This window comes from Chamaea fasciata, unplaced genomic scaffold (genome assembly GCF_029207755.1).
Source record: "Chamaea fasciata isolate MVZ Bird 193981 ecotype frontalis unplaced genomic scaffold, bChaFas1.0.hap1 SCAF_11, whole genome shotgun sequence".
NCBI classification, from domain to species: domain Eukaryota; kingdom Metazoa; phylum Chordata; class Aves; order Passeriformes; family Sylviidae; genus Chamaea; species Chamaea fasciata.
Genome location: NW_027094096.1, coordinates 22,101,185 through 22,115,869, shown reverse-complemented (window position 1 = coordinate 22,115,869; position 14,685 = coordinate 22,101,185). Strand labels below are relative to the sequence as shown.

Below are 14,685 nucleotides of genomic sequence, written 5' to 3'. Positions count from 1 at the left end.
CTTTGCACAACATCCATGAAATCCCCTGCTCCAGTGACATCCCTCTGCTGCTGTTTCCTGGACTAAGGGAGAGATTCCCCTCCTTTCCCTTTTCCCATGAAAGATGAGTTTGCCCAAAGTCACAATCCCTTTAAAACCAGTTGCGTTTCGTGCCCACACTGAATTATCAGGATCGTTTTCCATCAGCAACTGCGCTTGTAAACGGATAATTCAGGTTTGTTTTGCCTGGGATATAGTTGCAGTTTGAACGCTGGTTTAATTTTAATTACACGCAATTTGGGTCTGAATTTTTAGGCGCAGGCAGATCCTGTTTTCAGCAGAATTTTGGGATGAGGAGTTGGACACAAATCAGCTGCTGAAACGCTGACCTCAAATAATCCTGAGCGGGGCTTACAAAGACACCTCCCCCCATTTAGGCTGAGCCTAAACCCCCACCAGCATTCCCAGATTCCTTTGGCATCTCTCCCTTTGCAATTTTCCATCAGGATTCCAATCAATGACCACCACCACAACATCCCTGCCCGATGGAAAATTCCCTTCAGGCACTGCTGGCCTCATTGAGATCCTCCAGGGAGACAAGGAAAGGGATGGGATAAAAGCTTGGGATGTTTTGTGGGGAGGGAAAACAATGCAGGAGATGATTTCAAATCACCTGGCAGTTCAGGCACCTGGAGAAACGGAAGGCTCCACACTCCTCATTCAGTTATTAGCACGTAAAAACCACTTTAAATACTTGATAATTGAAGGAACTTAAAGGATTAACAGGGAATCAATTAATAAAAGACCCTCGTCTGTGTCTTTCTGAAAGCAGCCACTCCACATTGTTTCAAAAGGCGCCAAGTTGAACATTCTCCAACTGCTTTTTAATAAATGTAAATAATATTCCAAAGCAGGGACGAAATGCCAGCAGTCGAGGGGTGGCTGAGCCATCCATGGCATGTAAATGAATCCCCTGCCTGGATATCAGGGATGTGGATGTGCAGCCTTCAGGAATCAAATGAGCAAAACTTGCACAGCTCGAAAAGAGCTTCCCAGAGCTCCCCCCCCCAAAAAAATCCCTTTTATTATTCATGTGGGAAAAGCAGAGGGGGAAGAGTTGCAGGTGATCTCCAGGATTCAGTGAAACCTGACAGAAAATGCTGGATTTTGGTGAAATTGAGGGCAGATGAATTAGTCATGAACAAGGGAAATGCTAAAAAAACACTGGAGGATGTAATTGGATTTACACACAAAGCTAATGGCAGCGTTCCTGCAGCTGGGAAAATCCAACAGGACTGCCTGGGAAATCATCTCCCATTCCTAAGGGATGGAAGTTCCTCTCTATTCTGTTCCCAACATTTCAGCCTGGATTGTCCGGAGGGGTTCAGTGGCCCAGTTCAGTGTCAGATTGGGTCTCAAATTCCCATTTCTCCACAGTTTTCCTGTTTCCACTCCCTTTAAATGAGGGACTGTCCTACTCCAATCTCCAGGTCTCACAGAGAAAGAGAATCCCTGAGAATTCCTTTTGCTCCTGGATATTTTCCCAGCTCTGTTTTTTCCTCAAAACCACTCTTTAGACCCTTCCAAGGCTCTGACCTTTCTGAATGGAAACATCCCCACAGCAAGATCCTGCTGAAAACTGGGGATGAGCAGAGCTGTCCAAATTCCAGCTAAACCCTGGACTGAGATCCCGTTTCAGGAGACATTTCCATGTTTTCTCTGGATCATTTTACTCTCTGTAGTTATTCTCTCTATTTACTCTCTGTATTCACATCCTGTAGTTGCTCATCCATCCTGTTGGAGAGGAGTGAGTTGGAATTCAGGTCCCAGCCCCTGTTCTCAGGGCACAGCACAGAAATCTGGGATAACACCTGGAGGTGTCTTTCCACTTCCCCTGCCCACCTGAATCCAGGATGCTGCAATCAGCTTTTCCAGCTGTAGCAAATATGGAATATCGGCTTCGCTGTGTTTTCCCAGCAGTTTTCCCTGATTTCCCAGCTGGAATCAGGACACTGACAGACACGGGTGTTTAAAATAGCTACATGCCCCCGGAAACAGGAAAACTTCCCCTTCAGAGAGCTCATCCCAGCCAGGTCTGTCATTTATTCCTGTGTTCTCTTTGGCACCCAGGGAAACTGCTGGAAGGACAAACATTCCCTGGCATTTGATCTCTTCCCTGTATTTCAGGTCTGTACGAGCTTTTGCACACAAAGCCAGGCTTTAGCCCTTGGGCACAGAAAGAGTCTCCCTGGTTTTATTGGGATTCCAGGAATCCCCAAAGTGCCAGAGCAGGGACCCGCAGGAGCCTCAGGACAGAAAATCCGAGTTTTAAAGAGATTTAGAGCAGGGAAAGGACTCCAATCCTGTCTGTGCCTTGGAAAACTCAGGGAAAGCAGGGGACAAAAGTATTGGACACAATTCCAGAGGTTTGACAGTGCTGCATTGGGAGCATGAAGTGAATCCCAGCACCTACAGCTCATGGAAATTCTTCCGGATTTATTTGACTTAAAAGACTCCTCTAGAGCTTCCCCAGCCTTTTGGGAAGCTGAAAAACTTGAACCAGCAAAGGCAACCCAAATATATTCGGCTCCAGGTAAGTGAGACATTCCTAATGCAGCCTTTTTTTTTTTTTTTTTTTTTTACCCTGTGCAATTTAACAAATGAGTTTCCAGTGTGTGACAAGTTATCCTGGAAAACAGAGAATCTGGGATTAATCCCAGCACGGGAGACGTGAGAATTCAGTATTTGCTGATTTCCAGCAATCCCAAACGTGTTCAGCTTCCTCCTCCTCCCGTGAGGAATGGGATGTGCGGGATGGATCCTCACCCGAGGCTCGGCTCCCAATTCCCTTGGAATTCCTGAGGAGCCGTTCCCAACTCCCTGCCTTGCCTCTGAGCGACTCTCCCTGTTTAATTTCCACCCTGTGGTGTTTGTCACAGTCACTCCCATCCATCACATCCCCGTGGATTGCCTTGGAATGAGGTTTGGAAAAGCCTCGTGGGATGTCTGTGCCCAGGGCAGAGGGGATGGAGTTTGGGATGGAAGGAACCACCCTGTGGAAGTTGCTCCTGAGGGAATCTCTGCTCCAACGTGCTGGGAGAAGAGCCTGGCTGCCCAATGCAGCCAGCCCTGCTACAACTACTCCGGCAGGAACCCCCAAAATAATCAATCAATCAACCAAACAATCAATCCATCCTGCAGCGAGGAATTATCTCAGCGCTCTGCCCACTGCCGGAGCCCGGATTGGTCCCGCAGCATTCCCGGGATGACTTCATCGGGATCCAGCCCTGAGCTTTTCCATGTTGACAAACAGCTGAACTGCCGCCTCCAGGAGCCCTGCGTGGATCCTCGGGCTGTTCCAGGGTTTGGATCGCCAGGAGCTGAAATCCCGGAGGAATTCCCAGGCTCAGAGCCGCGGGCTGTTCCCCCCCGCAGGAAGCACAGCCGCGTTTTTCCCCCCCCCCTCCCCCAGTAATTGCACATCCAAAAGAGAAAAGGCGGAGAAATCCTGGGAAATTCTGCTACAGCAGCCCGGCCCTGAGAATCCCTGAGAATCCCTGAGATTCCCTGAGATTCCTCAGGCATCTTTTCCAAGCGCTGTGTAGAATCGTTATCACCCGGAGATGCTTCCCCCCGTTCCCGAGCACAGAGCCCAGCCCTAATAAATCCTTATAAATTCCCCTAATAAACTTACAGCGCGTCAGGAATGGCATCGCCTTTGCTCCAGCCTCCTCCTCCCAAGGTAAAAGTGCCGGCGCATCCCGGATTCCTTAAGGAAATCTGCCTGCGAGTCACATCCACGTCCCGCTGGGCATCATCCCACACCCCCGCCATCCCTTCCTTCCCTGGATTATTCCCGAGGGAGCTGCTCCATCCCGGAGCTGCATCGGAGGGAGCTCGGGGCGTTCCTTGAGGAATGAAATCCCTTACCAGCCGCATGGTGAAGTTTCCCAGGAAAAGGAGGCAGGAATGCGGCTCCTCCCGGCGCTGCCTCCCGTGGAAGAGCCGGAGACAGGGAAGCTGCCAGCCTCGGAGTTGAGCTCGCTCGAAAGGCTCCAGAAAAACCTCAAAGAGAGACGCGGCGGGGGGGGGGGGGGGGGGGGGGGGGGGGAGGAAAGAATAAAAAATGGGAAGAGCCAGAGCGGGAGCGAGCAGCGCACAGGCAGCGAGATGAAAAACTTGTGGCACGGCTCCAGCGCAGGGATGGATCCGCTGTCATTCCCAGCCATCCGCACCAGGGAACGAGGCGAAACTCGGATTTACGGGCCGGCCCCGATCGCTGCAAGGAGCCTTTTATAGGGAATCCAGCCAGGAGCGACGCTGGGTCCGAAGGGGAACGGCGGGGTGGGCGCCAGCAGCACACACAGAAACACATCAATCCCATAGTCTACTTGATATTCTCTGTTTTCTGGACTTTACTGGATGCATTTTATATATTCTATTTTCTATTTTCTAGATTTTATTTTAGGTATTTCATTTTATACATCCTATATTCTATATTCTGCATTCTACTTTATATATTCTGTTTTCTAGATTTTATTTTATGCATTTCGTTTTCTAGATTCTATATTCTGCATTCCATATTTTCTATCTTCTATTTCTTATCTTTTATCTTACAGATTCTATAGTCCATTTTCTATTTTCTGTTTTATAGTTTATATAAATAAACCCAGGTGCCAGCGCAAACTCCAAGCAGCTCTTTCCATCAGCTCCTCCATGGGCATTTTTCTTAGACACAATTCCAATCCCCAACCTGCCTCCAGGTGGCTTCGCTGGCGTTTGTGGCGCTCTTCAGGCACATCAGCAAATTCCTTAAGGGGTTTTTCCCTAACATTGCCAAAAATCCATTTCTCCAGAGGTAATCCCAAGGATTTTAAGCTCTGGAGCAGGACGGTCCCTGTGGAGCAGGATGGACCCTCTGGAAGTAGGTGCTCCAGTCAGCCCACGATGCTCCTCGACATTCCCAGCTCCCGGTGACATCCCACCCCTGTTCTCCAGGGCTCACCTGCAGCTCCTCCTGAGCCACACCCAGGCCGTATCTGTCCCCTATCAAAGCAAAGGGGGTTTAAGCCAGTCCTTGTGCGTCCTAAGCCAGGCCTAAGCCCCTCAGGCTCCACAGGAGGACGTGCTGTGGGTGCTGGGCCACGACTCCCTCCCCAAACCAAGCCCAAATGCTGAGATGTTCGAGGCTGTTGACTAAAACTGGGCCTGACAAGGGCTCTGCCACTAAATCCCGATCTTCTGACTAAAGCCACGGCAAAGCCGGCCCCTACAAACAGCACACGAATCATTTATGGACATCAGCTCCAGGGTTTGAAGCCCTCCACTCCTGGGATGCCAATGGAAAGGAAGAGCCGAGCTGGTTCCCTCTGCTCCAAGCTGCCCTCCCCGGGGAGCTCATTAGCGTGGAAACACCTGCTGGAGATTTCCATCAATCTCTGTTTGGGATTCCCACTCCTGGATGACTCCCACGGCCTCCCCCAAATCTCAAGGAATGGACTCCCAGGGATTTGAGAATGAAATTCTTGAACTGCCTCGGTCAAATATTGGCCTGAGCTGGAGTTGTCTCATCCTGCCCACGCTCCAGATGGATTTATCCAAGAGAAAATGAAATCCTGGATGTGGCTTCTCGCAGGGGATCTGGAGAAACCTCCAATTCCTTGTAAAATGAAGCCTTAAAAAAGCAGTTTTCCGGTAGCCACGAGGATGGGAAAACAACATTCCTGCTTTCAGAAGGGGGATGAAAGGAAAATGCAGGGAACTGCAGACCAGGGAGCCTCACCTGGGTGTGGAGATGGGATTGACATGGGATATTGGGAAGGAATTCCTGGCTGGGAGGGTGGGGAGGGGCTGGGCTGGAATTCCCAGAGAAGCTGTGGCTGGAAGTGTCCAGGGCCGGGTTGGATGGAGCTTGGATCAGCCTGGGATGGTGGAAATTCCCAGTGGTGGAATGGGATGGGATTTAAGGTTCCTTCCAACCCAAACCATTCCATGTCTCTGTGATAAGATGGGGATCCCATCTCTGAGTTTTCCATGGGATTGAGGGGTCTGGGGAATCCATACAAACCCACATTTCCTGATAGGAAAGGCAGAGATCCCATCCCAACATCCCAACACACACCACTTCCAGGCCTTGGATTCCTGGTCGGGATGGAAATGGAGAATTCCCCAACTCATGCACCAGATAAAAACACTTGTGAACTGGAAGAAAATTCTTATTAATTATTATTTTATTATCTTTTAAAATCTCCAATTTACTTTGAAATTACACCATTTCAAGAATTGTAAATAATTAAATTATTTACATGGAAACACTTGGAAAACACTGGATTTATCCATGGAAACACCTCGAGATGACTTTGGATGCACCCTGGGAACTTCATTTTGGTGCTGGGAAATTCCCCCTTCGCTCCTACCTGGTTAATTAATAAAACCCAACGTCCCCTCAAAAAGAACTTTCTCCAATATAAATCCCCTGGAATTCCTGGGAAATGGCCTTGGCTGAGGTTTGCTCCGCGTGGGAGCTGGGCCTGAGGGATGTGCATGGAAAGATTTCCAATGCAAAGCCAGGAATGACTGATTCAAGTGGGATCTGCAGAATTTGGGGCCCTTAATGAGTTGTTGGAGAAAATTAATTTCCATGTGTAACGTATTCAGAGACTACGAGGAAATGTGGGAATTTAATTAATCACAGCATTAAAAAAAAAAAAAAAGGATTGGATATAATTTTAAATAAATATTTCTTAATTATTCTTCTAATTCCGTGGCTAATTTGGAGGCATTTCCCTGGATACTGCTCCTGGTTCAGGCTGCAAAATATTTCACAAATTCCATAGTTTTTGAAATGATGATGGATTTTCCAGGGCTCTGTTCTAAAGCCCAAAAATTTCAGGCACAAACCCTGCTCCCAGTCCAGAGCACAGCAAAGCACATCTTTCCTGGGAAAAGCAGCGGGAATTATGCAGATTCCCATTAATTTCTCCTTAAACTGGCTGCTGTCATCCCCTCCTTCCCCTTAATTATCCCTAATTAATTGCCCTGCCCGACACCCCTTGTGTCTGTTCATCGCCTTCCCAATTTTATTGTGGATTTTGCTCCGTTTAAAGCTCCCCAGTGTTTGTTTTTGGTTGTTTTTTTTTTTTTTTCCCCCATTCCAGAGCAAGAACCAGCAGCTCCTGCAGCGAATTCTGGATTTTAGGTCCTTGAACGTCTCCAAAATGTTTATTCTGAGTGTCCCTGTGCTGCGCAAGACGAGCGGAACTCCTGGAAAATCCGTTTTTCTCTCCAGGGAGCTGCCCTTGCTCCCTTAAAACCCAATCCCGACTCCCACAGAGCTTAAATCAAATCCAGGCATTGCATCCATCAGCCTGAGGGAGGAATGAATGGAAAAAACTCCCAAATCCCATCCTGCTTCCTACGGACACCACTTAAGCTGTTTCAAATGCCCTTTCCAGCCTTTTTCCTCCAGGAGCAGAGGGATTACAGGAGCTGAAACTCCCAAGATTTCCGAGGGAACGTGAGGGATTATTTGGAGCTGAATGTTCGTGGTTCATTCATAAAATATTTGGGGGGTTTTGGTGCTGTTGGGAGAAAAATCCCTGGGGAAAACTGAATGTATCCATTGGCTCCAGTGCTTTACGAAAACCAAGGGAATTTTGAGCCAGAGTTCATCCAGAAAGATTCATCATCGTATTTAAACATGAAATCTTCATGCTGCAGAGCAAATAGTAAAAAAATAAATTTAAAAAAAATCATTATTTTTACTCCTGCTCAGCCCTCGGGATGCAAATCCAGCGGGAAGTGCCCTTCCCGTTGTTCCTGCTGCTCCTCATGGGCTTGCTCCAGTTAATTACGGGCTTTAATTAGTCCTGAGCGGTGCCTGGGGAAGAAGATAAACGGTCCCTCCTGATTTACAGCATCTCAGAGATTGCATCAGTCTCAACAAAGGGAAATCGGGAATTCTCCCTGAGCGATGAGCCTGGCTGGGATCTGGGGGAATTCCCCCAAAATCACCCCGGGACAGGAGCTCTGCTGCCAGCACGGGACTCGGGGCATGGAAATTCCCAAAAAAGAAGGAGCGGGAGGGATTTTCCTGCTTTCCTGGAGCGCTTCCCATGGCAGAGCTGGGATCCTGCATTTGATCCTCGTGGATCCCTTCCAGCTCAGGACATTCCATCGGTCTGGGATGCTCAGCAGCACTTTCACCCCCAAATCCCAGTCACAGCCCCAGCCCTCCACCTTTATCCTGAAATGCTGATTTTGGCCTTCCCAGGCCCCACAAAAATCAAGTTCTGGGCGGCAGGAGCATTCCTGCGTTCCCGCACAGGATTTTTGTCCTCTGTGCTCAGCTCTGGAGGGATTTTTGGTGCCATCGTGGCTTTTATCAAACCCCACAAGCGCTGAATCCAGCTGGAATTCGGCCTCAGTAACCCAGGCTTGGCCGGGCAGGCTGCTGGGGAAAGGATAAAACGGTTCTCAGGATGAAAACAACACCAAACATCATCCGAAACCAGCCAGGGCTCCATCGAGGAGCAGAGAAAATCCCATCCCGGAGCTGGGAAAGGGCAGACTCCTCCCTGGGAGCACTGGAGCCGGTGGAAAGTCAGGAATTCCGTGGATAATGTGCCAGCTGTTCGTTTCCAGCAGGGCTGAACTGCGGGCCTGGTGCTGCTGGCTGCGGGGATGTGGATTTGGAGGAGCAGAGCTGGACACGAGGGAGACAAAACCCAACCTGAGAGAGCCCAGGCCTGAGCCCAAACCTGCCTCACCCCGGCGCTGGAGGCAGCACTTTTCACATCCCCACTTTCCAGGGATGCTGGGAACGCGCACGCAGCTCTGCCCCATTCCTGGCGCTCGGCTCCTCCTCTCCTTCTCCTCCCAGCCCGATTTGTGCCCAGGTTTAGGAGCAGCAATTAACACCCAGGCACGATGGAGGAGGGAGCAGGATTCCCACTGCAGGGAGATGTTTGTTATTTCTTCCTCTTTCAGCCTTGTTAGATTAATCCGTTTGAAATTACCACATGCTGCCAGGCACAATTAGTGTAATTTATGGGGATCATTCCGGTGCTTTCTTTCCCTCGGATGTGAGGTGGGGGTTATTTATCCAGGGCTCCCAGGAAGCTGCTGCTGCTGCTGGAGCAGCATCTTCTCCAGAGGGAACTGCCTCCAGCCTTCAGGCCACACTGATTCCTTTTTTTTTTTTTTTCTCCCATCAGAGAGGAATCATAGAATCGTGGAATGATTTTTCCCCATTTCCCCACCATTTTTTCCTATTTCCCTCCTTTCTTCCCCATTTTTTCAGTTTTCCCTATTTTTTCCCCATTTCCACCCCATTTCTCTCTATTTTTTTTTTCCCCCTCCCCATTTAGGAGATGCAAAGAAGGGATCTTAGAGCTCATCCCATTCTGTTAAATTCTGTTAAATTCTCCTAAATTCTAATGGGATCTTAGAGCCCATCCCATGCTCCAGGGGGCTCTGGGCACCTCCTTCCCACCCCAATAAAATCAGGGGCTGGGAACCTCTCAACAGCCACTTTCAATAACAGCACCTTAAATAATATCACTTTAAACAACATCACTTCAAATAACATCCCCTTAAATAACAGGACTTCAAGAATATCACTTTAAATAACAGCACCTTAAATAATATCACCTCAAAAAATATCACTTCCAAAAAAAAATCACCTTAAAAAAATCTCCTTAAATAATATCACTTCAAAAAATATCACCTTGAATAATATCACCTCGAAAAACCAAATCACCTCAAAAAAAATCACCTCAAAAAACCAATCACCTCAAAAAAAAATCCCCTTAAATAACATCACTTCAAAACACATCACTTCAAAAATATCACCTTCATTAAATAACTTCAAATAATATCGCCATAAATATCACCTTAAGTAACGCCACTTTAACCGATATCACTTTAAATAATCTCTTTTTTTTTTTTTTTTTTTTAAAGATCACTTTAAATCACATTTTCCTGCCCTTTGAGAAAGGGCCCTTTTTGCTTTTCCCGGTGCCAGGGATGAGCAGCCAAAGTGCTGATGCAGGAGAAGGAGCCCGAGGCCGCTTCGAACCCTCGGCATCCCCACGGACCCTCCCTCCCCAAATGCCTCCACAAAACCCTTCTGAACTGAAGGGGTTAATCAGCAGCTCCCAGGAGGAAAAAAAAAAAAAAAGAAAAAAAATTTAAAAATCAAGTTTTTAATAGAGGAAGGAAAAAAAAAAGGGGGGGGGAGGCTCTTTGGAGTAAAACAAATGATTGTCTAAGAAAGGCTGGCCCCGGGACAGGGAGACAAGGGAGCTTTTGATGCCACAATCCTGCACCGAGATGAATTCAGGGCTCAGCTTTTACCCCAACTAGAAATCTCCCTCAGCAAGTCAGGAAATAGAGTCTCGTCGCCTCCAAGAGCAGCCTGAATTCCAGCTTTTCTCTGGGAGTTTTCAACTCTGGAGCCGAGGAGCAACCTGACAAAACGATCTCGGTGCTGCTTTCAGCAAATCCCTGTTATGTGAACGCCGTGCTTTTGAATTTTAGACCAGCTAGGAGCAAATAATACCAGGAGATTCCGGCTTTTCTGCCTTTTCCAGAGCTCTGCATCTCCTCCCCTTTCATGAGCAGAGGGGAAACTCTGGAGTCACCAGGAGCAGTCTCCCAACAGGGAAAAAACCAGCCAGGAGATGAAATAAACCTTCTCCAGGCGGTTCCACAGGGCTCCAGGAGCTTTTCCAAGCTCTGATGGTGCTGCTGAGGGCCCTCCACGGCCCTTGGGAATGGGAACATTTCATTTTATTCCGTGGATAACCAGGTTATCCAGCACAGCCCAGCGCTCCAGGGACATCCCACAAACCATCTGCATTTGCTGCACGTTGAGGTTTTTTGGTGAAATGACCAAAAACCAGGAGAAACTAAAATCCCAGCAGTGCAGAGCCACAGGATGGAATCCCTCACACTCCGCAGGCCCTCAGACTTCCACGGAAATCCAGATTTCCGCTTTCAACTCGTTTTTTCCCCTCTGGAATATCTGACCACAACCCATCTCCAATATTTTTGACACTGGGCAGGTTAAGGCCTCGTGTTTACACTGAAATGACCAAAACCCAGGAGAACCCAAAATCCCTGCAGTGCAGAACCACAGGATGAAATCCCTCACACTCCTCAGGCCCTCAGATTTCCATGGAAATCCAAATTTCTGCTGTCAGCTCCTGCTTTTTCCCCCTGGGCTATTTGACCCAGGCAGCACAGCCCATATCCCACATTCCCGACACACGCTGTTATTTTAAACACACTTCCAATAAACTCCCCGAGTTGATACAGTTGGAGGCCCGCAAATAAACGAGCTCGTTAAACACCAGCGGCACTTAGCAGCATCTCTGGTGGCCAATCCCAGCTCGGGCAGGGCTGGAATTTATAACTTTGATCCCCATTTAATCTGCTCATAACCATCAATCTGGGATTTTTATTGCCCCGTTCTGCAGCCTGAGCAGAAAAGCTGCTCCAATTAGGGCCCCCCCCCCCTCCCTGAGTGACTCTGGCAAATAAATACCGACTTTAATATCCCACATCACAATTCCCTGGGATCCATTTTGTTGTTTAAGCTCTCCTGGAGCTCGGGAAGAGGTTTGGGATGAAAAAACAGCCCCAAAGGGCCGGGGAGCAGGAGGTGCTGGGGGACAGCGCAGATGTCACCGGGGGTTGTGGAGTGACATCCCATAACTCACCCTTCAGGATGATGGGAGATCCCATTGAGCTGCAGTTGGCTCCAGCTCCTGGCTCAGCAGGGAGATGGGGATGCCTGGGAATGATGCATGGAGCAGGGGAGGCTGCCAGGAAAAAGAAATCAGAGGGAGCTCATTAATAGCTAATGATGCCGAGCTGCCATTAATCCAGCCCCGATCCAAGGAGAAACAGGGATAATGATTTTCCTCTGGGTCCAAGCCCGGCTCAGAGCTGGAATCTGCAGGTGCCTCTCCGCCAGGTTCTCCTGGGGAAGAGCGTTTCCCACTGAAGGTGGAGCGGAATTGGGGGTGATCATCCCACTCCAAGGTGGAGAACTCAAAGACTTCCCCGGTTCTCTCCCCACATTCCTGCCAGGGCCATGGGAGTGGCAGCAGCCAGGACATGGGAATCTGCCTGTCCCAGTCTTGAACAGGATTTTCCTGGGGTTCTGCTGCTCCGAAGGAAATCTAAACCCACATTTTATTGGCCAAGGATTCACTAAATAGAGAGGGGATGATCTGTAGGGGGAAAAACTCCTTCTGTCTTCACTCATCACTTCTGTTTCCCTGGAAAGACAAATGAATCCTGGAATATCCTGAGCTGGAAAGGATCCACAGGGATCAGCAAAGTCCAGCTCCAGGCCCTGCACAGACATCCCAACATTCCCACCCTGTGCTTAAAACATTGTCCAAATATTCCTGGAGCTCTGGAAGCTCTGGGGCCGTGCTCATTCCCTGGGGAGCCTGGGAAAGAGGGGAACAAGGAATATTTCCCCATCAGGAAAGGCCGAAATGAGCTTTTATGTCATGTTTTCACACCAACCCTCACAGGAATTCCAGAGAATTCCGACCAAATGGGAAGTTTAGTGGAGTCCCCATCCCTGGAATTGTTCAAAAACCAGGGAAATGACATTAGAGGATGTGGTTTAGTGGAGCTGCTGAGCTGAGAGTTGGACTGGATGACTTAAAAAACCTTCTCCAGCTTTAACAAGCCTGTAATTCCACGGTTCTGTAAAACTCTCCCAACCCCCTGGGATCCTGGGAGCACCAGGTTCCATCCATCCCCATCCATGGATCCGTGTGAATGATCCCCCTGGGCACACCCAAGCCCGGGGAGCTTTGCCTCCCTGAAAAAACACCTTGGTTCCAAGCCAGGAGAAGAGATGGAGGCACCCAAATTCCTGGTTTTTATCCCTGCAGCTCCAGGAATGATCTGAGTTCCTCATTCCTGCAGCTCCTCTAAGGGAATTTCTCCAGGGAAGTCTCTCCATAGAAAAAAGCTCGGACAGGGATCAGCAATTCTGGAAGTGCTGCATGAAATCCAAACTGTGTTTTCTACCTCAGGAGAGAAAAATGCAGACGGATCCCCCAAAAAAGCCCCACTTTGGGAATGTGACCCATTCCTGGCAGTGCTGGGGGAGCAGGGCTTGTGCTCCTGCCTGGAATGAGCTCCTGAAGCCATTTGGTTCATTGGGAGGCCAACCGCTAACTCCGTTAGGCAATATTCCAGTGATGGATATCAAGAGGATGTGCGGGGCAATCAGCCTTTGTTCCTGAGGCACTAATTGGGTTAAGCTGATGAACAAAGCCCACAGAGCAGCAGCCTGGGCACAGGGAGAGCAGGAAATGCAGGAGGAAAGGAGAAGGGGAAAAAAATGGAGACTGTGGATTGTGCTCTTCACCTGATCCGCTACACTATAAAATAACCCCCCAAATCCGTATCTCAAAATATCAAATAATATCGGAAATCCACGTAAATCTCACCTGCAGACATTCCGGGAATGAAGTCGGGGTTGTAAGCTGAAGTTTGGGGTTGAAGGAAATTCCCATCAGGATTTAGGGACACCTGAGATGCCCCTGTGGGTTTGCCCCAGGCCTAAAGGAACATTTCGCTCCCCTTTATTTGCTCTTCCATCCCCATTCCAAGCAGGGATGTTCCAGCTGCCCCGGGGCTCAGTTCCTGCTGTGCCCACACACAGAGCTCTGGAAACACAAAACGTTGTTTTTAAACAACTCCATTAATTAAAGGCTAATGTTGATTGGGATCATTTGAGGAGCAGCCCCGTGTTTACACTCCCACAGCTGTAAAGTCAAAATCCCAGGAAGAGCAGCTTGGGGAAACAGAGCAGGAATTTTTTCCTTCCTTCTGTTCCCTGGGAGGCCCCACCTTGGCTTGAAGGACAGACAGAGATTCCAGCCCCAAATCCCAAAGAGATGAGGAATTTTTCTTCCAAAGGTCAGGTCCAGCTGGATCAAGGCTCAGCCACCAGGAACTCCCCAAGCCCACTCAGTCACTCACGGAAGAGCCACAGAATCCCGGGATCACTGAGGTTGGAAAAGCTCTCCAAGATCATTGATCCCATCAGTGCCTGATCCCCACAGCCCAGAGCTCTGGGGACATATCCAGGAATTCCTTGGACACCTCCGGGGATGGAGACTCCAGACCTCCCTGGGCAGCCCCTGCCAAGGCCCGACCTCCCTTTCCATGGAGAAATTCCTGCTGATTCCACCCTGAACTCCCCCTGTAAAACCTACTGGAGAACACCAAGCCTTCACCCACCTCGGGAATAAATTCAAAGAGGAGTCGATTGAAGGCACTGAGGTGCTTTTCCCAAAGACTGGACTCTGTTCCATGGGATCACAGACTGGTTTGGGCTGGAAGGACCTTCAAAATCACCTTCCACCACGCCAGGGTGCTCCAAACCCCAATGTCCAGCCCGGCCTTGGACACTGCCAGGGATGGACACCCCAGGATGGACACCCCGTGCCAGGACCAAGGCCGTGCACATCAGGCACCCAAACAAGCCCCAGCAGCTGCAGCCTCGGCGGTTTTAATCCCAACCATCCAACATTCCCGAGCCGGCAGCGCGGCAGTGCTGACCTCTAGTGAGAGGTCCCTGGAAAAGGGAGGATTTCTTGGGATAAAGTTCCCTTCCCAAAGCCTCCGAAGGCAGCACCAGAACCCTTAACAACCAAAAAGCACGGG

General features: G+C 49.2%; 1 protein-coding gene across 1 annotated transcript in view; it reads right to left on the bottom strand.

The window, feature by feature from the left end:
- The window catches only part of SCHIP1 (schwannomin interacting protein 1), a 79,251-nt gene extending 75,318 nt beyond the window's left edge, over window positions 1–3,933 (bottom strand). Inside the window, exon 1 of the mRNA XM_066193669.1 lies at window positions 3,910–3,933. Coding sequence (XP_066049766.1) covers window positions 3,910–3,918 — 9 coding nt within the window. The 5' untranslated portion in view covers window positions 3,919–3,933. The remainder of the gene's footprint in view (window positions 1–3,909) is intronic.
- Window positions 3,934–14,685: the final 10,752 nt, after the last annotated feature.